Source organism: Pholcus phalangioides, unplaced genomic scaffold (genome assembly GCF_987345545.1).
Source record: "Pholcus phalangioides strain wild (caught in Gottingen) unplaced genomic scaffold, Ppha-v1.0 ptg000015l_1, whole genome shotgun sequence".
Lineage (NCBI taxonomy): Eukaryota > Metazoa > Arthropoda > Arachnida > Araneae > Pholcidae > Pholcus > Pholcus phalangioides.
In genome coordinates this window covers 80,616,821-80,640,351 of record NW_028301608.1, presented here as the reverse complement: position 1 = coordinate 80,640,351, position 23,531 = coordinate 80,616,821, and the positions used below count along the sequence as shown (strand labels likewise).

Genomic DNA, 23,531 nt, shown 5'->3' with positions numbered 1-23,531 from the left:
ACTAATGAAGACATTCCATCCACTTTTGCAAAATGGGGTTTTCCATTACATTTGCCCATGAAAGGGAGGAAAAAAAAAAAATTTTAAGGTAAGACTTTAATTATCAACTAATTAGTTGTTATAAATGTAATTGCAAAAAAATTCTAACAAATAGACAACTAGTTATCCAAATGGATGCAAGAAGATAAATCAATTTGCACTGGGGATGCAGGATGAAAAACAAGGTGAAGAACTACTGCTATCAAAGGACTTTCGCTTTCATCAATGTTAGGAAGTTCTAGAAGCAAATTTTCTGTTGATGTATTCAAGCCTCAAGCATTATTTATTACAACACTTGTTATGAAGGTTTGTGTAAAATATAAGCTCAGAGAACACAATTTTAATTCTTTTTTATTTCAAAAAAAGTTATTTAATTTATATACAACAAATACTGTACACAAGTTGGAAGCTAATTACTACCACTTACAGCTCTTCAATTAAAAAAAAACACAACTTTCCCATACAAACAGAGCATAGATACTGATGCATAACACATCTGCATCATGAAGATGAAATTTATATTACAAGTTCTTTGAATACGAACTGTATTTTCTGTGAGAAAAAAAAAGTTTTTCAAGTTGGACTTTCAAAATGTCAAGGTATCCTTTATCAACTTCCTTACAGATGCAGCTACTGATGGATTGGTAGGACCAGAAGTTTCATAAGTTATCTAAAGGAAAGTACAAACACATCAAATAAACAGCCATGACTATTTAAATGTATTTACAAAAATATTTACATGGACTTCATAAGAACAATAGCAAGAGGTGTAAAGTAAAAATGGGAAAACCATGTTCAAGTTTGCAAAATTTAAAGGGGAAAAAAAATGAAACATGGCAAACTTGTTTTTGTCATTTCAACAATGATTAAATACAAAAAGTACCATGTTAACAGAACTTTATAATGTGATCATAGATACCAACAAAAGCATATAAAAAAACACACATATTTCTGCTTCTAAAAAAAAAAGTCTAATTATTCTATTTTTTTTCCTTACCTTAAATAGATATGGTTGGATGTCAGGGTAGGATGTATCAAATATCAAATCAACTTCAGAGCGACTGGGCATTTTAGGCACATAATCTTGGCGATTCATAGCACTGACAATAGTAAACACCCTTTCTGCTAATAAATCACCAACTTTTTCTCTGTAAATCTGCCTCTCTAAATAGACAGAGAAAAAAATAATTTTTAAAACACTCGGAATATATAATAAAATATTGTAATAAACATAACAAAGAAATAAATACTTGACAAACAATGCATGATGCAAAAGTGCTGAGTTTTTAATAATTGGGTAACACACACTAATTACAATTATGAAATTATCTCTTGCACAATTTTGAACCATTACTTGCACAGTAGAACCTCAATTATTTGAGAGACATGCTCAGATCTATTTCACTGTTATAGCACTGCAAATTCTAGTGACAAATAGAAGAGGATTGTGGTGTCTTGGGAAAAAAGGGTAGCAATTAAAATACAGTTGAATACACTTATTACATACAAGTTTGTAATCCCCGATTTTTAGACCATTCACTTGCATGCATTTTTACCTCTGTTATTACATACCCCTCTTAAAACAACACTATAGATATAACATACAAAAACACTCCCTTAACCTAGAAAATGATTCAGATATGACATACTGCAAAGGAAAACCTAGGAAAATGAAGCCAAAAAAGCTATTTAGTGTTGGTGCAATATTCATTCTATTCGGACAATATCTTGCTGTATTCTTTCACGGAAAGTCATGGGAAATTTCTTTGATGATAAAAATAGAAATTCCAAAGTCGAAATAATTACATTTACATATGGCTCTATAATGAATAGGGGGTGAGTGGGCGTTCCACTCCCTTCTCTGGATCCAGAATGTATAGAGCTTCTAAGAGCTAGAAATATACAATTGAAAATAATTTTTCCGCTCTTAAAATATGGGACGTATATTCACTGCACACCCTTTTCTAATTTGCCCTTCCCAACACATTACTCTGGATCTGCACCTGTGGCGGATGGCTAGAAAGCACTACCTGTTTGTATGTACTTGTATTTTATAGGAAATTTCTTATTAAAAAAAAAAAACAATCTTTCCCTCTATTTCTGCAGAAACTGCATCTTAGATGCTTATCAAATCATCAAAAATGTTTGCTTTTTCTGATACTTTTGGATCACTTGGTAGATGGCAATGATAAAAGAACTGTTGATTGGGTAAAGCAGAAATTTGCACTGTTTTAAAAGCATAAAATTTCTACATGTTGAAAAAATAAGCAAAAGCACATTGATTCATGACAGAATTTATGAACATTAATTGCTTCTTTATACGTTAATTATAAATATGATGACAACTTTGAATGAAAACTATTAGCATAAACCCAAATAATGTCATTCAAATCAATTAAATTAAGCAAATATTTATGCATATCATGTACTCTAATAATTTTTTTTAAGTTCCTCAGGCCATATCAACCAAAAAATACATATTCATTCTATATTAAATTTAATTATGTGCTGCATAAGCTTATTTTATCCACAACAATCTCAATAATGCACTTTATGCATATATAACAATTGCTGTATAACTTTATTTCAAGACCTCACTTATAACACACTTCTCGGTTCACCAAGGGGGTATGTTGTAGGTGAACTGGACTATAGTCAATAATAGCAAAAATCAGGCAAGGAAATCACCATTGGAATACACTAATTACAATTACAAACAGTTACAATCGGGGATTACAAACTTGTATGTAATAAGTGTATTCAACTGTATTTTAATTTGGGGGAAAAAAATAACAGTTGGACTGGAAACAACAGCAGGCAGAAATTAACCTTTTTGCAGTCTAAATGTTTTTTTTCAAAAGTATTCTAGCAAGATTTTTTTAATAGATGTTAGACATTATCAGACTTTTCATTATCACTAAAAATAAGTTGAGTACAAAATGTTGAGACATAGGAATGCAAAGGGTTAAAGTGTTTCATGGTGAGATGGGTTCAAAAAGGACTTCGAAAAGAAATTTCCAGGTCGCACGAGCTTGATAAAGTAGTTTTTGTTTTATTCAGATAGCAATGATTCCTCATCTTTGGTTACATTTTGCAGGAGAAGACAATGATCTCTAATGAAAGCAGGAAAATGATGAGTCATTCACAATAAGCCCTGGCGCTTGACAATATGCACCTGCTGATTTCTTTGGGGCTTGCTTCGCAGTCGCTTGTTCGGAATTATGAGACGACATTTTAGAATTAGATTTAATTTCTTCAAATATAAAGCATGCGAGCTACATACATGTGCGACTTGTTACCACGATGTTTTGAACGCAACTGTTGCCATCTTACAAAACAGTAATAATGAGAATAAACGATAAAAAAGGAAGAAAACAAAAATAAAACGATCCCCGATCGTCCAAGCCCCAAGGTTGGCTCGGCAAATTTTAAGCTGCCCCCCCCCCAATAACTATTCAGTCACACAAAAATCTGATTTAAAAAAAATAAAAGTAATCACCATTCAAAACAGTTGTTAAACAAAAATATGATGGCTTTAGAATATTTAAAATATTTTTGACTCAGGGAGCGCCTTTTTGTGTATAATTTCTAAGGTGGAGTCATGTAGGCCTCTGTTTTTTTTTATTTACCAAATTTAGATTTATTTTCTCTGAGCGGCCGTGGTGCCTCTGGGAAGTGCACACGGAGCCCCTAGGGATACACAGAGCAGAGGTTGAGAACCGCTGTTGTAGAATTTAAAAAACACTGGCAGTGATTAATTTAACAAGATAATATATTATGAAATAAAATTAGATAATTGATGGCCCTCCACAAGGGGAGGGGACTGACAGGGCTCTAGCCCTTGGGACAGGACAATTTTTTTTTTCATGATATAATTCACTATAAAAGGCCCTGTGAAAAGTCTGGCTTGGGAGGCCCACCAAAGATCCCAACCTAGGAGCTCTGCTCAAAGATTTTGGGGGAGGGCATGGACAATATACACAGGGTCAGCGAGAAATAAGTTTCACACTTTAGAAAGCTGTGGAGTGTGTTCTACTGCTCCAAATAAGACAAATTGAATTATAGTTCAAATGATACGCTTGTCATTTATCAAATTTAAAAAAATAGTACAAAAATCCATCTATGGGGGGGGGGGGGTGTTGAAAACACATATAAATACTGTGAATGTGTTTACATGTTTAATATTTAGAAAAAAAACTGCTCAATATGTCCTCTTCATTTTGAACAACATTCTCTCTTTCTTTCTATGCCATGTTCTGGATATTTCTGCAAACACTACGTTCAGCTGTGCAAAATATGGCGATTAGAGCCCAATGTTCAAAACAAATCGGGTATTGAGCAGGTTTAGTGTTGCATATATTGGACATTTATAAGTGTAAGCATATTCAATATGTATATGTGTGCTCCAGCAACCCCCATCAATGAACTTTGGCACTTTTTTATTATTATTATTTGATAAATTACAAGCACACCATTTGAAGTATCTGTAGTTCAAATTTTGTCTCATTTGGAACAATAGAATGAACTCCAGAGCTTTTTAAAGTGGGAACTTATTTCTCACTGACCCTGTATTTGAGGGAACTTTCTATTTCAACCAGCTCATAATTTATTAAAAGCCTCATTCTTTTCCTCCATGCCAAAAAAAATAAATGAGAAACTGTGATTTCGACAATAGAAGATGGGATCATGTGCATTTTTCTGAAGTCAGACTGATCTGACATTAGAAAACATTCTCGATGAAGTCCATTAAAGAAATAAAATTATGTTTATAAATAAGAATCATTAGAATATTGTAGAATATATGTTAGAATAACAAAAATACAAAAGCAGCTTCAGCTGACAAACCAGTTCCAGAGTATACATAACGCAGGAATGAAATAATTCTTCAAAATTCAAGTCTTTACCATGTTCATTTGGCAATGATATAACATTCACTTTCAGGGTCCAAACTTCCCATGTACTACTCTCGGGAGCAAAAATCCAGCGATTCTTCTTCTTCTGGAAGAACTCCAATGAAATCTAAAGAAAAGAAAAAAAGAATAATGATGAGCACAAATGACTTTGTCATATTTTGAGTCAAAATTAACAGAAAACTAGTCTACATCACTTATTAAAATCATGGATAATGTCATCATTTGGGTATTGTTATCACTTTTCAAGGAACGGAAAGGACCAATACTGTAACAGAAGGGAACTCATTTTTTGTTATCAGGATTTTGATTTGTTATCGACTTTTGTCTCAAACTTTTGTTTTTTCCCCTCAGGTTTTTTTGTGTTTTTTGAAGCTGAACTGGAATCATACTTTTTCCCATAAGTCATTTTTATTAGCCTGCAGACTATATAAAAAGTAAGAGGGTGCAAATATGTTAGGTAGCAAAGAAAAGCTTCTGGTGATCGGAAAATCGAGGAATCCGCATTCTTTTACAGGAGTTAAAAGTTTACCAGTCCATTACTATTCAAACGCCTCGATGACATCATTTGTTTTTAATGAGTAGCTATTGAAATAGGACAATGCATTAAACTGCAAAATAGCACTTATAGTGTACAATTTCACTGCACATACATTAAACTTTTGTCCAAAAATATTAGTTATTTTTTTACTTGCCAACACTACTTCACTGATACAACCTATGATCAAGGGATCATAAGGAACTTGAAAGGCTAATTGTCGAAAAGAAATGCATGACAGAGTTTTCGAAATTATGGCAGATAAGCCATGTACAGCGAATAATCTAGTAAAAAAAAACAGATTTATTAAAGACTGTGCATCTCAACATCCTGTCATGAAACCTAGTAACAGAAACCAGGCTAAAAAACTGTTTCAAACATAGAGGGTTCTCGAACGAAAGTGTACAAGATGAACACTTAAATATTCATCCATCCTACATGATAACAAGCATGTTTCAGGAGTTGGGATAGATATAAATGAAATTGTAGACATTGTAGAGAGATTAAACAAATGAAAACATTTGTGAAAGGGAAAGTCAAAAAATGACATCAATGAAATTGAAGAACTAGAAGAAGTAGATATAGTAGAATAACATTCTCAAACAAGCAGCGAAATAAGAGAAGCTCTAGAGGTTTTGCACTGTGGTGTGTAACATTGGTCATCTGATTTCCAGCAACGGTATCACTATGAAACTTTTATAAATAATTTACTCTACAAATGGCAAAGATGATAAAAGCTAGATAAGATCCGTTGACTGTACTTATCCATAAAAAAAATATTCATAACACTAACCGAAAAATGAAAATCTCTCCAGATTTCACACAAAATAAAATAACCAACTGTGCCATTTTTAATAAAATACTTTTCTGACAACACATATTGATCATCAGAGATGTAGATTTAATAAAGAAATAATTTTGATTTTTCAACAATCTAACATAAGCGTGTGATGCATACCTTCCCACTGTAGGGTCCATCTTTGCTTCGAAGAGCATCACAAAATGAATTGATTTCACGACTCACATTGTGCGCCAACTCATCTGATGAAACTCTGACCTGAAAACAATGAAGAATGAATAGGTGATGAATTGAAAAAATAGACTTGATAATAAAGTAAAAGATTAAGACAAAAATTTGATATTTATAAAAATGGACATTTAGTAGTCTCTCTAGTCAACACCTTTTCTTTTGTTTCACCATTTTAATTGCCTTAGAAATTTCAAACTTTCTTTGCAAGAAGCAATTTTTTTTTTCAACAATGTGTGAAAGTGAATTTTGTCTGTGAATTCTCAAATGTGTAAAGAATAATCCATAACCAGTGAATTTTTTCATCCAGTTTCACTTTGTTAAATTATAAATAGAGGAGAATTTGGGACCCCCCCCCCCCGCCCCGTTCCCCATATGATGAACTCTGCCAAATATTTTTTGATGACGATCAGACTTCATTATGTAGAAGCTCAACTACACTTTCTCTGAAGGTAGACAACTTATTGAAATTTAAACAATGCCATAAAATCTTGATTATGCAAGACACACTAACATTTAAAGTACAATTTAAAAGTATCAATTTAAAAGTACAGGGTTACCTGTACTACTACTTAGCCATACATGCACCTCGTACACATTCCTCTATAGAATTTCTAACGAATTGGTACATGTCGGAATGTGCGTGTAAATGTTATGAATCTAACAAAGTTTGTTTTGTGTAGTGCTGCCATTAATTTTGCTAACTATGAGTGAAGTGTAACAATTGAATATTTGTACTGTTTGTAGGCCTGTTGCTCTATGTGGTAAGACTTTTTAATGGGGAGATCAGCTTGCATTTGCACCTCAAAGTTGGGAACCACATAAAACCAACTTCAGCCGATCACCACTATGGCAACGGTGGGATTCGCACTCGGGTCCTTACAATGCGAGTCTGTCGCTATGACCACTTGACCCCCCACAGCAGCAAAAGATGGGGGTTATCTGTACTACTAAACCGCTCATTATTATTCTGCTACCTGTACTAGTAATCAGTTGTACTGATCACCAGTTATCTGTATTACTACTAAACCATACACGTACCTCGGCCAACAAGCAATCCTCAACCCAGTGTCCTTCATAGCATCCTGGAATGTTCTACGTAACAATGATATATTTGTAAAGTAATAATTTTTGGCAATAAATTTGGGAGCCACTAACCCATACTAATTATAATTGAATGTATGTTAAATAGACTCATAGACCAGCATTTCTCAACACATGAACTGCAAACCAGAAAGGGTTAGTGTGGAAAGAAACAGGACTTGCAGACAGACTTAAAAACTTAATTTTGATTAAACAAGAATTATTCTATGGAATGCAACTAATAGCAATGAATAATACCGTTTGCAGCTGAATAATAAAGTTTTATAGCAACAAAATTTCTGTTAAGTAATGCTACTCACACCAAGAAATTCTTTATAATCATTGTTATTGATTGATAGCATTTAATTTTCATTAATAGGAGATTTCAGACTATGGTAGGTAATTTCCACAATATTAAAGAAACTGGTATTGGTTAATAGAGAGAGTTTGAGATTAAAAACGCTCTACCGTAGATGCTACTTCTCACTTACATATGTAAAGTCAACAAAGTCACAAGAGACATCTTGAAATCCAACTGTTCCTACGGAATAACTCTCTTCCTGTTTGTAATGGAACTGAAAAGATATAAGTGAAAGATTTGAGTATTTTGTGACATAAAAATTAGGTAATATAAATTTCGAATTAGCACATTTGATACAGCAGAAAATAAAACGATGAAACAAAAATAAGCATTTCCATGTCAAATGACACCATTGAAATCAGGGCTCCTTTTTTCTCAGCTTAGTTTTTTTATTTTGCATGAAATGGCTCAATAGCTTTCTGAATGACAAATAAAGATACATCTGAAGTGACTGAGAACAAAACTTAACCCTTTAAGTGGTTTTTGAAAATTTCCTGATCCGCATTATAACTGCCACAGTCAAAATCACAAAACTTCCCGAAATTGTCATCTATTGGGGGGGGGGGGGTTAAGCCCCAAAAAGAATATTTTTTCCCGACCTTGTCAGCTGTTAAATGCTCCCCCCCCCCAAATACAAAAGAATAATAATAATAAAACAGGGACTGAAAAACTATAATTTTCTGTTATTTATGCTGTAAGCATAATCGTGTACAACCTCAAAGGGAAGGGAAAGATACTGTCTCTTCCCTTCTGTTATCAGACTGAACAGAAGCTGACTCTGCCCACTGGCAGTTGATTGATAGGATGGGGGAGGAAACATGTTTTCAGGAGAAGAAAACTTACAACTGTATCTGGGCTTGGGTTGCCGATATGGGAGAGTTTTAAGAACCCAAGATATTTTGGGATTTCCGATATGAGAGGGTTTTAAGGCCCCAAGATATCTCGTGAATGCCACTAAAAGGATTAATCAGGATCAAGTGACAGCAATTCTTGTTATGATTGGTGAGAAAATTTAGCTCACAATGGACTGTGCTATGTTGAAATGTTTTTAATCAAATGACGCATTTGTTAGTCAAATCTATATTCGCTACCCAAAGCTCAAAAACAGTGAATAAAATCTAGGCATTTGTTAGCAAAGGTATTACTGTATAAATGCATTAATTAAAAAAAAAAAGAGAAACAATTACCTTCCCAAGAGTTCTGTGGAAAAGCAATGTGTGAAAAATTGAAGCAACAGTCTCCTGAACTTGTCTACCTTCGACCGACTGAAATATTTAATAAGATCAATGAGAACAAAAGTCACACACCAAACAATTCCTCTGTCATAGACAATCACAACTTTTTAAGGGGTCTCATACCTTTCAATAGGGTGAAAACTGTGCTCTAATAGAAATACAGTTGATTCCTGCTTTAACGAATACCATTATAGCAAAAAAAAAATCTTGTTTTAACGAAAACTTTTATAATTCCCCAGATAAGTTTACGTAGGAACAATGTAAAAATCTGGAATTCCTTTATAACGAAATTTCATTAATACAAAGTGATTTCTCCGGTCACTTGGAGTTCATTAAAACAGGATTCGACCGAATCATTAAAAATACAATTTAACAATCACATTTTTTACATATATTTTTGATTGTATATGCTAGTGATAGGCAAACTACGGCCTACATAGAGGTTCTATTTAGCCTGCCACAGAGTTTAAAATAGAGGTATAAAATTTTGCAATTTTAGTGTTTTAAAATAGCTCATTTCAGGGGGTGTTCTATTTTATGCGTACGCGAAATATAACTGTGAGAATTTAAATAGAAATTAATTAGAAACCTTTTTCTCAGTTGAATTTTATTTTAAGCCTTGATCAAGTTTTATAATAAATTACATTGGCCTACCAAAATTTTAATTTTTTTTTTTGGTCCACTTCTGAAAAAGTTTGTCACTGCTCACTGCCATGGAACAGGGATATACAACCTCCGGACCACCAGGGGGTTTAATTCGGCCCCCCAAAAGGCGTTCCTGTAGAAAAATATTAATATACGCTATATTATAAATACCTTGGCTGACCATATTTCTATCATAAAAATATGGGCATTTTTTTCTGCAAAAAGCAGAGAAATCAAAGATATAGAAAACTGTGAAAATTTTTTTGCTTCAAAAGGATGACTACAGATGACTGCAAAGGAACAATTTCAATGTTCAAGACATTGCACAGAGAATCACGTTTATTGTGAATCGTTTTGTGAAACTTTAGCTCTAATTTTTAAAAAACATATGTATGGAAAACATTTTCAATTGTAATGAAGTTGGCTTTGTTTTGCAGTGCTATGTCAAATAGGACTACTGTTGGGAAAAAAAGAAAATATTAATGAAATCAAAAAGAATAATCGTTTAATGTTGCTTTTATGTGTTTACAAAATAAATCGGGAAAGCCTTCAGCTCCTTTTAATTTGCAAAAGCAAAATGCCTCTGTGTTTGAGTAATGTAAAAAAATTATCCTGTTGCATACACCCATTCTAAAAATTTGCAGATCACAAGAAACATTTTCAAAAATTGGCTTACTAAACTAGACCTAGACATGAAAATGACACAGAAGGTCTGACAACCATATGTCCTGATGTTTCACTCGTTTTGGCACCTTTGTGTAGAAGTAGTGTGATAATACAGTCGAATCCTGTTACAACAAACTTCAAGAGACTGGAGAAATCACTCCGTTATAACAAAATTTCATTATAAAGGAATTCCAGGTTCTTGCATTATCCCTATATAAACTTATCTGGGGTGATTGGAAAAGTGTTCGTTTAAACGATTTTTGCTATAACGGTATTCGTTAAAACAGGATTCGGCTGTATTTTCGTATTACATTGAAGTTTGGAATTTTACACTGTAATGACCATCAAATTAGAATTTTGAAAATGTCCTGGTTTCTATTAATGGATTCCATGTTTTGTCCTGGTTTCTAAAGAACCCAATCTGTTCACCCCATATCAATGTAACTGAATAAATATTGACTCAAAATAAAGGAATCTGTTCAGTTCATAAAATGACGAAAAAGATTGAGATTTCATTGACTCAATCTCAATTAAAATTTTAAATTTTTTGAATTTTAAAATTTAATTTCTCAAAAAATTGATATTAAAACATGATAATATATGATTAGTTAATTATTAATGAATTAAAATTATTAATAAGCGTCAGGAACTAATAACGATTGATGTGTGTGGTTCTTAAGTTCCAGAAGCTAACCAATTCATGTTGGCTGATTCATTAAAAATTAGATTTTTCTGTTCAGAATAAATAAATTAATTATAACAGTTGATCAGTTAGTTAATTAGTTAATTATTTAACTATAATTATTAAATAATTGTAACTAGTGGAACTAGTTGTAGAAAAATATATAAACTTTAAACACATGCGTGCTAGTCTATAGTGCAAAGTATTAGCAATAATGGGCACTTATATATGATTATAATTAAAGTTCCTGTGCTCTGAGTAGTTTTTCTCAAAAACTGCTTATCCGAACACAGCCAATTTTTAGGATATCTTAAAGAGACCATGAGAGAGAGAGATTCATAAAATAAAATAGTTTAATTTTCGATCACCAGGTGAAACAGTGGTGTTTTTTATTGCATTTTATACATATTCCCATGGTCCATATCATGTATATACCAAGTTCCAATGGAATACATCTACCAGAATGGACATTATATAGGTCTGAGTAGTTTCAGTATACTCACAATACTTATCCCAAAGCAGAATGTACCAAAATCTGTGATGTACGTCGCAGAATAATCAGTACTACTGCAGAACAATCTGGAAAGATTTTAAGGGAAGCATAGAAAACACTATTATGGGGATTTTTAGTGCAGAACATTTCCAGTCAACCAAGGGCTCATTGCAGAACAATGCAAAACATTCTGCTTTGGGGGCTACTCAGACGAATGTAGCACCCGTCAGTATACTGACACTACTACAACCTATATAGCGCTTGTTCTGGAGGATGTATTCCATTAAAAATTTGTATATACGCCATATACCTGGGGAAAAGAAAAACCTAATAAAAAAGTGCCACTTTTTCACCTGGTGTTCAAACATTTAGCTATTTTTTATTACATACATCTCTCTCCTGTGGTCTTATATCCTAAAAATTGGGATAAGCAGTTTTTGAGAAAAACTACTCAGAGTACGAGAACTTTATAATCATCCTGCATTTCCCTATTAAATTTTAAAAAAGGAAAAAAAAAAGATTCATACCACTTCAAAAACATGGCTTCTTGCATTCATCCTTCGCTATTTAGATCAGCAATCCCGATAATTCATCATAAAAAGGAATAGCATGGAAGCACATTCAAATGCGTTTCAAACCTAAAACTGGCTCAAAGCTGGGGGGTGGGGGGGGGGGGGGGGGAAAGAGAAGAATTAAATATAAAATCAAATATAGAATATACATGAAGGAAATAAAATAAGTCAAAATCAACTCACGTTGATACTGAATATTAATGTAAAAGAATATTTATAACTGTAAGTACATGGATGCCTTCAAAAAATGACGGTAAAATTGACCTTCTTACATTAAAACTTAGGGGACTTTCAAGTATTACGTAAGCAAATTTTTCGCCATTTTTAACCCCCCCCCCCCTCTTGTCAGCAAAATTCCGTCATCAGCTCTGCCCCTCTCGATGATGTAATGGTCGATGATGAATGGTGGTCGATGACTTAAACATTATCCAAACCCCCCTCCCCCCCTTGTCATCAAAAGTCAGCAAATCGGAAGCCCCTTCCCATCGATGATGACGTAATACTTGAATGACCCCTTATATACTCGATGCTGCTTATCAAAATCACAGATGTTATCATTCAGGTATTGCCACAGCCATAGACTTGTATCCAGTCCATATGCCTGAGCCCCACTAACATTTGCTAGAATCTCCATCGTAACCTATGGAAATATTAGGGTTGAGCCTCCTCCAATACTTCCAATACCTTTATGACTATGGGTATTGTTATCACTTCTGCAAAGAAGGGTCCAATATCATAACATGGGAAAAAATTTGTTCATAGTTATCGGGACAACAACTTCTAATGTTATCTTTCTTTTTTCCAGTCGAAAGTTTTTTGTACATTCTGAAGCTAAGGTTTAACCAAACTTTTTGCCCCCCCCCCCCCAAGTGGAATGTGAATATGATAATATTAAATTCAATAAATCTGTTGAAAATTATTTGTATCAATGTTCTTGATTAAAATCAAGAAAACTTCTGACTAAAAAAACTGAAGAAAACTGGGGCATTTTTTTCAAAAAGGTCAGGACGAAGAAAAAAAAAAGAAAACCGGGACTGTCCCGGTCAGTTACAGGACAAAATGAGGGACATATAGTCACCCTATCCACAACAATTTGAAAGCGAGCTCTAGATCCACCTCTGACTCCAGGCCACTCTTTTGATCATTCTCACGTTTGATCGCTTGCTCATGTTCTAGATCACTCTTTTGATCATCCACATGCCAGTATGTACTCTAGAGCCCCGTTCACATGTGTAAGATTAGGGGCCGCTTTGGTGATAATTACCAGCATGACAAATTTTTTTCCCTTGTAGGGAAGAAAAAGGTGGGAGAGAAGCTCATCAATAAAAGCCCATCTTTCTTAGGGTGGATTGGAGGTCGACACCGACCTTCTCTCCCATAATCTTTTGCGCCACGAAAACTACTATAAGCTCCATCGTCAGCTATCTTGAATCAATCACTTCCGTTCAACCTACGTAGCCAGTGACGACTTCTAGAAAGAAGAGGGCGATTACCAGCATGAACTAAACATCATGTGAATGGTTTGTAGCGAAAATCCTCATTACCGGGAACTTCCCGGGATGTTTTATTGCACATGTGAACAGGGCTTAGGTCACTCTTTTGATTAACCTGCTTCCTCGCTTTCTATGTCACTCCTTTGGTCATTCACATCTTACACATGCTCTATATATAAGTTACCCTTCTGGCCATGCACAAGCTCTAGGTCACGCTTTTTCTCACTCACGTGCCCACAGACTCTCTAGGTCACTTGTTTGGTCACTCAGTGACCTAGCCCTCTCGCTCTCAGGACAGAGGTGGATTTATGGCGGATTATATAGATATACTAATATTCATATACAAGTAATTTTCAACGGATTTATTGAATGCAATATTATATTCAACATTTCGCTTGGGGGCGGGATGATCCACACGTGGTCAGACCACACGTGACCAAGGCTCTGTTCCTTCCGGGATATAACCCTTTTACCTATGTGGGTTGGGTCTTGCTGGGGAGCAAGGTTATACCTGGTGCCAGTTATCTGTATTCCATGCTATGAAATAAAATTGACTGATGCTCAAATTTTCATGTTATGTAAGTATCGTTTTGAAGGTCTGCCTGCTCTCTAAGGAGAGAGACTGGCCTACATTCATGCCTCAAAGTTGATAAACCAACTTAAGCTAACCAACCAAATGTGCGTCACAGCCCAAATGGAACAGCAATCTCCTTTTTTTTTTGCCGATTTCCTTTGTAGCCTCTTGACACTTTCCTTGCTGGTCGTGATGGTCTGCCATTTTCTTATGTTGCTGTTTTTTTCTCTGTCACTATTATTATTTCTTTTGGTTTCTAGGTTGCCATTTCCTTTCTTGCTACTACTAAACCACATATTTTGTCCTTTCCTCTGTGTAGTGAACCTGATGTGAAGTTTGTTTTAGTATAATGCTTGTTATGTATAGTGCTGCCATCTGTTTCTCTAACTCTGAGTGAAGTGCAATAATTGAATAATTGTATCGTTGTAGACCTGCTGCTCTCTGTGGCGAGACTTTTTAATGGGGGAGATCGGCTTGCATTCACACCTCAAAGTTGTGAAAAAGTGAGGCAACAGCACGTTTGTTTCTTGCTGAAGGTGAGGTTACCCTAGAGATAGCTAGGCTTGATTAGAGGTTGTAGTAATAAAAGGGTTTTAATTTTTTAGTGCTATGTTTAAATCAATTGAGCCTGTTAGCATTTTGTTTTAGGTCTATATGGTGCATCGCATATACCGTTTTCCCAGCATGTTACATTCAGTTTTTCTTGTTGGAATATCACATTTTGGATTTGTTTCCTCTCAGATTGTACATTCACATTTCCATTTTTATTAGGTTTTTGCATACTAGACATTTCGTAGTTTTAATCTCACTATCATGTTCTTACTGAACCCACAGACAGTTTTTGACCAAACCAAGCATTTTGTGCCCTGGCCGTTGTATTATTTAAAAAAAAAGTTCAGGTTTTAACTATTTTCAATCCTGTATCTAGTCTAGGATATTATGTTTTTAATCTTGATTCCGTATTTAGTAGTCTGGGAATGTTGTTTTATTTTTGTCATTTGTTTCTTATCGGTTTTTTTTTATTTTAAGAACCATAGTGATATCCCTTTTTGGTGATGTGTTACGATTTTTTTTTCTTTGGCAAGCACAACGTCTGAAAGCATGACTTTGTTTCCCTATTTCTTGTTGACTTCTCGTCAGGCATTCACACGTTTTTCTCACCAGAGGAACAATTGCCAGCACATCACCGAAAAAGGGATTTTACTACATATAGTTATTCCCCCCAAGTTTGAAACTGGATCCTCACAATGAGATGTTCAGTACAATATTCATATGATAGCACATGCAACTCATAAACATTCTTTTGAGAGACTTCTAACGAATTGGTACATATTAGAATGTGCAGTGCGTGTGTTGTGTGCTCACAAACTTAAAGTTTGTTTAAGTTAAGTTTGTGAGTTAAGTTAAGTTTTTTTTTTGTTAAGTTTGTTTTTGAAGAATATTTGTTATGTTGCTTTTTTTTTTCTTCAAGAAGGTGCTGCCACCTGCCTTCTGAATTTAGAAAGCAAACAATTTAGTAGGTTATTTTTTGCTTGTGATTATTATTTAAATTATACTTGGATTTTTTTTTAATGTTGTAGGCCAGATTGCTTTCTGTGAGACGTTATCTAAATTGGACCAGCTTGAATTTGCACCTTGAAAGTAGAACCACGGAAAACCAACTTCGGCCAATCACCACTATATCTGTGAGGTTTGAACTTGGGTCCTCACGATGCAAAGGTACCGGCAACAGTTCAAAGAAACTGGTAAACTGCCCCAGTATCAAGCGCAGATCCAGGACGATGTGTCAGGAGGGGCGAATTATGCAAGCTCTTTGGATCATCCTGCATTTTAGAGGACAAACAAATATTATTCAGCTCTTGTGAGGGATGATCATTCCTACCTCCCAACTCTGGATTCACACCTGAGAGAAGGCAGGCATCTTCAGCTGCAAATTGAACAGAAACAGCTATCTTCAGCTGTGAATAGAGAGGAGATACGCACGTCTTCAGATTTGAATGAAGCCAAGATAAGCATCTTCAGCTGCGAATGGAGCAAAAACAGACATCTCCAGCCACAAATGAGGCAGACATCTTCAAATGTCTTCCACATCGGCTCTAGGCCGATGTGTCCCATAAGCGACTTATTATACAGGTGCACTGGATCATCCCGTATTTTACGGGACATGAATTTACCCCGCATTATTCGGGCTGTTGGGAGGAGCAATCGGCCCCCCCCCCCCGATCTGCATTTGCTCAGTATTCAGTGGAGACAACTGTGAGATTCAAAATTCAACGGGGAAATTAAAAGGGAAACACATTCTACCACGTGTAAGGGAAATACATGAGATTATTGTTTCTCATAGCGTTAGTAAATGTTGTCCAGATAAAATAAAAAGGAATGTTAGCAAGAGGACAGTGGAAATTGGGGCTGTTTACTTCTCAAAGTGCGCATTTCACGCGGGCATTTGAGTGGAGAAATAATTTTCACAAGAAATTTCAATAAAAAGGAAAAGAGGAGAAAAATAAATAGGTAAACATACATTTCTTTTTCTAAGTTCCAGCTGCTTTTCCCTACGCACACAAACAAGCAAATGCTGCTATTGTAGTTGTTGTTTTTTTATAGTAGACGTCAGTACGGTCTAAACATATTTTCATTTAATCATGGGGGGGGGGAGGGGAATTTACTATTACTTCTCCAAGACAACAAGAGAATAAATAATCAAAGTGATAACTACTCAAGCTGACCATATTTTCTTAAAAAATAAGGGCTTTGGGATTCTAAACACGGGACATTTTTAAATAGGGGTCATTCAAGTATTCAAGTATTACATCAGCACATAGGCGGAGATAGACTTGGAAGCATGGGCGGAGATAGGGGGGGGGGAGCATTGCCTCCCAACGTCAAAGGTGGAGTCAACTGATCTAATGTATATAACGATATTACTCAGGCTGTGTCACCCATCTCTCTAATGCAATTCGCTGATGACGTGAAGTTATTCTCTCCAGTGGAAAACACTAGGGGCTTAAGAATTGCATGCCAACAACTTTTCCAGTGGAGTTGTCAGTATAAGCTACCTATTTCATCATCAAAAAGTGGATCAATGCATTTAGGTAGACGCACCGATCGGTGCGTCTACCTAAATGCATTGATCCACTGGATCGATCCTGTAATGAAACGTTTGCAGCAATTGGATACATGCGTGGATTTAGGTATTGCAATGAGCCGCATTCTGGATTTCACTGATCATTATCATGGCATAGTCTGCAAAGCTAATAGAATTTCATATTTGTTACGTACGGCATACCGTAAGTGTGATGCGCATACGTTGTCATATGCTTTCTGTGTGTACGTTCGCCCGACCCTGGAGTTCTGTTCGCAAGTATGGAGCCCTTACAAAATCAAGGACATACAGCTCCTCGAAAAGCCACAGAGGTCGTTTACTAAACGAATACCTGGCATGAGCGGTCTATCTTATTGCCAGAGACTTCAATTTCTGGGTTTACACTCACTGGAATGGCGTAGAATCGCTGCAGATCTGAAGATGTGCTGCAAACTAGTCCACCAAAATGTTTATCTACCATCGAGAGAGCCTTTCTTTGAGATCATAGACAGGCGAGTTAACCTACGTAGGCATCGCTTCCAAAAAGAATACCAATGGCTAGAAGGGATTGTTTTTTCCACGGATATAGATGCCGTGTGGCAAGAATATGGAACAGTCTTCCATCAGAACTTGTATGTGACTCCTACGCAAGATTTGCTTCCACTATTGGGGATTTCGACCTGGCTCCGTATGCGAAGTGCTTCCCGTACTGACTATTATTGTTTTTTTTTTTTTTTTCTTCCAGTATAAGTGCATTTCATGCCTTCTGGGGTTATTGTAAATAAATAAATAAAATATATGTATATATGAATTGACATCATCAATCATCGTGCCCCCCAGACTTCCAAGTCTATCTCCGCCTATGCTTGGATAAGTCTGGGGGGGGGGGGCACGGTCATTATTGCTAGGGGGCACAATGGTGATGATGTCAATTCATATATACATTAGATCAGTCAACTCCACCTTTGCCCCCCCCCGCCCCCCGTATCTCCGCCCATGCGTCAGCATCGATAAGGAGGTGGGGGGGGGGTTTGGATTTGCTGACTTTTGATGATGGGGGGAGGAGGTTGAATGATGCTCTCGTCATCAACCACCCTTTATAAAAAAAATATTAAATATTCTTAATGGCATTTTTGATGAGTGTGTACCAAAAACAAGAAAATGGTTTGGGGCAGCTGAATCCTAAATTAATATTCCTCCCCCCCCCCCCATTGATAAGTCCTCTATAGCAGTGTTTCTCAACCGCAGGGCCCCGATATCATTCATACCGTGCCGCGAGTGATTGGCCGTTTTCTCCATTCCCCATTTTCCGTTAGTCGTATGTTTGACCGGGCCCTGTACTTATAAAAGTAAATGAAACCGGGCCGCGTTCTTTCAAAAGTCGAGAATCACTTCTCTATAGCAGTGCCGTCTTAACGCGTGGGCCGACCCGGGCACGGCCCGGGGCTTCAAGAGAAGAAGGAGCCTCAGAAAAATTAGAAGCAATTGATTAACTTTTTTCGATAATTTGCTTGGAAGGGCCTCAGAAAAATCACTTGACCCGGGGGCCTATGATACTCTTAAGACGACCCTGCTCTATACAGGCACTTTAGTGGTTACTAAATGTTCCGCGTTATCTTCTAAGTGATTTGGAAATGTGTCCGGGCCGTAAGTGCTCTAGAAATGTGTTACGGACCGCTTAAGTGCTCTGAAACTGTGCCCTGCATCACTCAGTCATCCGTAAATATACCACGGACCACTTAGGTAATCTGGGAATGTGCCGCGGGTGACTTGAGTGATGTAGAACTGCACTGTGGGCTGCTTATAAGTACTCTAAAACTGTCACATATTTCGCTTAAGGGATCATCTCTAAATGTGCCACCTACGGCGACCACCTAAGTGTTCTGGAACGGTACCGTAGGTCATCCAAGTGTACTGAAAATGTGCCACGGGCAGTGGCGTAGCCAGGGAGGGAGAACAGGGAGAGTGATTGCTCCCCACAACCGAAATTTTGCTAGCATTGGCACCTATGCTCCTAAATAACTTTTGATCTCTAAAAAAATTCGATTTAAAAAAAATCGAATTTTTCATTTTCTGCCTTCGTTGACTACCTGAATGGGGAAAAACATCTCCATTTTTATATATGCGCCTCTTTTCAGTCTCATAGTGGCTTGTGCATTGATTTGAGAGTAGAGGAAAGAAAAAAAAATGGAGGTTTTCATTATATATATCATTTTTGAAAATTGCTCTCAAGTTCTTCACCTGAAAGCATGTTCAGAGCAGTCCCTGTTACCACTTTTATTAAAGGACAAAATCTTGCCTGCTTCTTGATGTAACTTCGTTTCCCCCGTTATTGGTCGTTCTCGGTAGAGGTACTAGAACTACCTTCCATAGGTGCCTCAGTTCTGAGGATATAGCCTTCACCAAATGCTAGTTCAATTGTGAAGGGTCACCAAGAGCCTTGATTAAGGTGCCTTCTGAAGAAATCAGGGTCGGGAACCTATTGTGGAGAGATTACTGAAGCTATGTGGAGTAATGGTTAGAATTCAAACTCCAAAAAGTGTCTTCTTTTCTTTAAGCGCCTTAGATAGAGCTTGAGCACCCCTAGAAATACCGCCTCATGTATACATTAAGCAATTTCTCTAAAGCAGAAGTTTCCAACGTAGAGTTTCTCACGGAACCCTTGATGATAATGAGGCTATTTCATGGAACGTGAATTAAAATAATATTTACTTTTTTCCCAAGCACCAAAATTAGTCTTACTCGAAGTTGGAAACACAATACTTACAAGCGACACGTTGATCGCACGGATCTTGCGTAAAATTCACTAACACAATCTTCATGCTCACCTCGGATATCCGATGTTTCACCATTAATTTGAAACCGTTATCAAGAAAGCTGGCGCTCTTCCGATACGCCATTTCGATCTGAACACTCCAGCAGTCAGACAAAGAAAGACTAATGCAATGGTGTGGTGAGGTCATTTTGACCCCACGGAAACTTTGATCAATGATATATAGAGGGAAGAAAAAGTGGAATAACATCCTAAATTTATCAAACACATGTAAACAACTAGCTTGAAAGGTATTGAAAATAAGATGGTCCAGGCCGTACCCAGGATCGACCTTTGGCGTAAGGAGGGTACAAAAATTGTCTTTCCGAGCAATTTTGAGTTATCACCCTTCAAAAAGCATTTAAAGCAGTGATTCCCGACGTGGGCGTTAACGCCCCCAATGTTCCGGGGGGGGGGGGGGAGGTAGAAGCTACGGGTATAGCATGGGATTCTATGAGTTAGATTGCGTTGGGAACGCTGGGAGAAAAAAATTTCTGAAGAAGGAGGCGATGGGACAAGAAAGGTTGGGAAACTATAATTTAAAGCATTATCTATATATATAAAATTGATTTTCTGTGTGTGTATACAAATCTACAATTTTAGATCGATCGTCGCCAAATTTTGCAGATATACCCGACTTGAACGATAGTTATCGTTATCATCCACGATTGCAGTAAGAATTGCGTAATACAAAGTTAACTTTATTTTTTTTCTCAAAGAAAAATACTCAAAATATCAAAATCATGGGAATGTCGTAGGGTCATATGGAATAGCATTTTAAACATGACGTAATTATGCCCAAAGTATAGTAACGAATATGATCTTTAAGTTCCCGAAACTCGCCGATAGATAGCAGCACCGAGTTCCGTTTTCCTCAAAATCGGAAAATGAAACCAATTTTCAAAGCGTATAAATAACGTCAGTACTGTATCAATAGTTTTATACAGTTTGAGTAAATTGCTCTTTCCGATCATTATGGGCGCCCTTTCTGGCAGACTTTTGGCAATAAATCTGGGTAATCAGTTTTTGAAGTTTCGGCAATAAATCTCAGAAAAACTGGTTTTCTTGTTGTCCGCATGTCAGAAATAGAAGTGGTGGAAGAGTGCGATAGAGATTCGTCTTTAACCCTCTACCGTGTTGTTTCTTTCTCCGATGTATAAAGTACATGTAGTTAATAAAATAAAAGATGTCGGGGAGGGGGAAGAGATCACCACTAAACAGGACTATAGAAAGAACGGGAGAGGGGAAAAAACAACTTCCGTTCATCATAGCATTAAAATAAAATGAGAAAAGAGGTGAAAAAAATACAGGGAGAGCAGTAATGAAGTTCTTCGATTTGCTTTGGAACGATCGTCTCTGACATTAAGAGGTTAAATATAAAACCCAAAAAAATTGAAAAATTCAATAATGGCTAAAATTATGAAAAATCAATGAAGTTTTTTTTTTCTCTCAGTTTTTCTGTTATGAATTCATCAACATAAAGGAACAATAATAAACAAGGGTTATCATCAATCGTTTTGCATTGGACCCGACACTCGCGATAATAGAAATGTAAAGAGTACGACTATTCTGTAATACCACAATAAAATTGTTGTGTTTTAACTATATGAAAATCTAAATAGTATAGGAAATTGGGCTTATTTTCTAGAAACCCCATAAGCGACATCAGGGGCGTAGCCAGAAATTTCGTTCGGGGGGGGGGGGGGGGTACACCAAAGTGATAGAACAATAGATTTGGCCATCTTTTTCCGGCCATTTTCTCACATTTCGGGGGGGGGGACCAGACCCCCAAGTTCCCCCCCCCCTCCGCCCTTGAGCAGCATCACTTATGGGATTTCTGCGCTAACTTGTAACAGTTTAGCAGCGCACTGACGTTATTTGGCGGGTTTTATGAGACCTATAGTCACTGTAAATAGCCTTATACTGACGACTTAATGAGACTTAACTGGGGTTAAACAGGTCGTTTTTGGGATTATTCTGTGTTTTGTTTGTTTCGAGGGTCCTGATAATTATTTTTTGTACTCTGTTTTCTAAGTTTAAAGAAAGAGTCTAGTGAATCGCAATCAGACGCGGAAACTCTGAAGAAAAGGGGGGGGGGGGAAAGGTGTTAATCCAGGCACTTATAAACGTAATGTAGTATATACAAATCACGAGTTTAGGGCAAAGAACGTGCCACTTACAAAGGTAAGACAATCACTCGGAAAAACTTCCTGACAAAATCAATTGCAAATGCTCCGCCAAGTGTTTCAAACTTGGCTTCCAAGAAGTTCCGAGTACCATGGGCAAAGTGAAAGCCAAGACATTCATTAATGGCTTGACCACATCATTTATTTGGAGAAAGACCACTCGCCTTCTAGAACCGCTAACTACGCAAGCCTACCCGGCTGGAATATACCACAGACTATGCTGAATTCTACCTCATGATTTTGAGTTGGCCGACATCTGTGAAGTTAAGAGAAGATTCCGACAACACAGAATATAGAATGATATTGCATGTGGGATTATTTTATTTCTACGAAAATCTAATTCACCAAAATAAAATTCAATGTTATTAAAAAATCAGCCGCCTTGATTTTTATCGCTAACTGAACTCAATATCATAAAAATGATAAAAAAAAGTGATACAAATTTATTTTAGTGCAGAAACCCCCATAACTGCAGAGGCTAGAATTTTTTTTTACCCCTCTCCCCTGAACTTTAATAAATATATCAGGTTTCCATTTTATGCATACATCAGCATACATTATGCAGGAGATGGTTATGTTAACCATCTCCTTCACATTCAGGAATTTTTTCGTAAAAAAATACCTGCTTTTAGTTAAGTTAGAATGTTTTCCTCGATTATCTCAAAATTAGAAATTCTGCACTTATGAGGTTTCTGAAATAAACGCTTCAATTGCAGCATCTAATATAAGAGTGACCACGCTCACTGGAAATTTTTACTTTTCAAAATATAGATATACAAAAAAATATTACTGTAGATGAATTGTCATTATATTGAGAGGCGGCAGCAGCTAATTTGAGAGATTCTGCTGAATACTTATGAATAAACCTATCAATTTTGAAAAATATAGCGATACTAATTTTCTTTCTTGAATTTTATTGAAGCTATATTTATTGCACTTCCAAGTAAGCATAAATGCACTTTTAAACACGAAAAATAAAATAAAGAATTGATTAAAGTTCAATAATCGATTACTTACAAAATTACAGCAGAATGAATAATTTAAAAAAAAGGAATTTCAAATATTTTAATTTGTGATTTTTTTGTAATAAATTAAAGCTTTTTAACCTTTAAAAAATCATTTCAGAAAACAAA

The 23,531-nt window shown here is 36.1% G+C and overlaps 1 protein-coding gene across 1 annotated transcript; it reads right to left on the bottom strand.

Annotated features, from left to right (window-relative positions):
- Window positions 1-372: 372 nt before the first annotated feature.
- Atg101 (autophagy-related protein 101) lies at window positions 373-16,943 on the bottom strand. Its single transcript, XM_089244447.1, has 8 exons — window positions 16,840-16,943; window positions 12,207-12,334; window positions 9,146-9,223; window positions 8,089-8,172; window positions 6,446-6,544; window positions 4,944-5,058; window positions 1,037-1,203; window positions 373-709 (listed from the first exon to the last, which is right to left on the bottom strand). Exons 2-8 carry the CDS (start codon window positions 12,234-12,236, stop codon window positions 626-628), a joined length of 657 nt encoding a protein of 218 aa, XP_089100573.1. The 5' UTR covers window positions 12,237-12,334; window positions 16,840-16,943; the 3' UTR covers window positions 373-625.
- Window positions 16,944-23,531: the final 6,588 nt, after the last annotated feature.

Coding starts and splice junctions, on each gene's coding strand:
- Atg101 (XM_089244447.1), bottom strand. CDS start 12,236: ATGAATGCAAGAAGCCATGTTTTTGAAGTG. Junction 9,224..12,206: donor GAAGCCATGTTTTTGAAGTG/GTATGAATCTTT, acceptor TAAATATTTCAG/TCGGTCGAAGGTAGACAAGT. Junction 8,173..9,145: donor TCCACAGAACTCTTGGGAAG/GTAATTGTTTCT, acceptor ATATCTTTTCAG/TTCCATTACAAACAGGAAGA.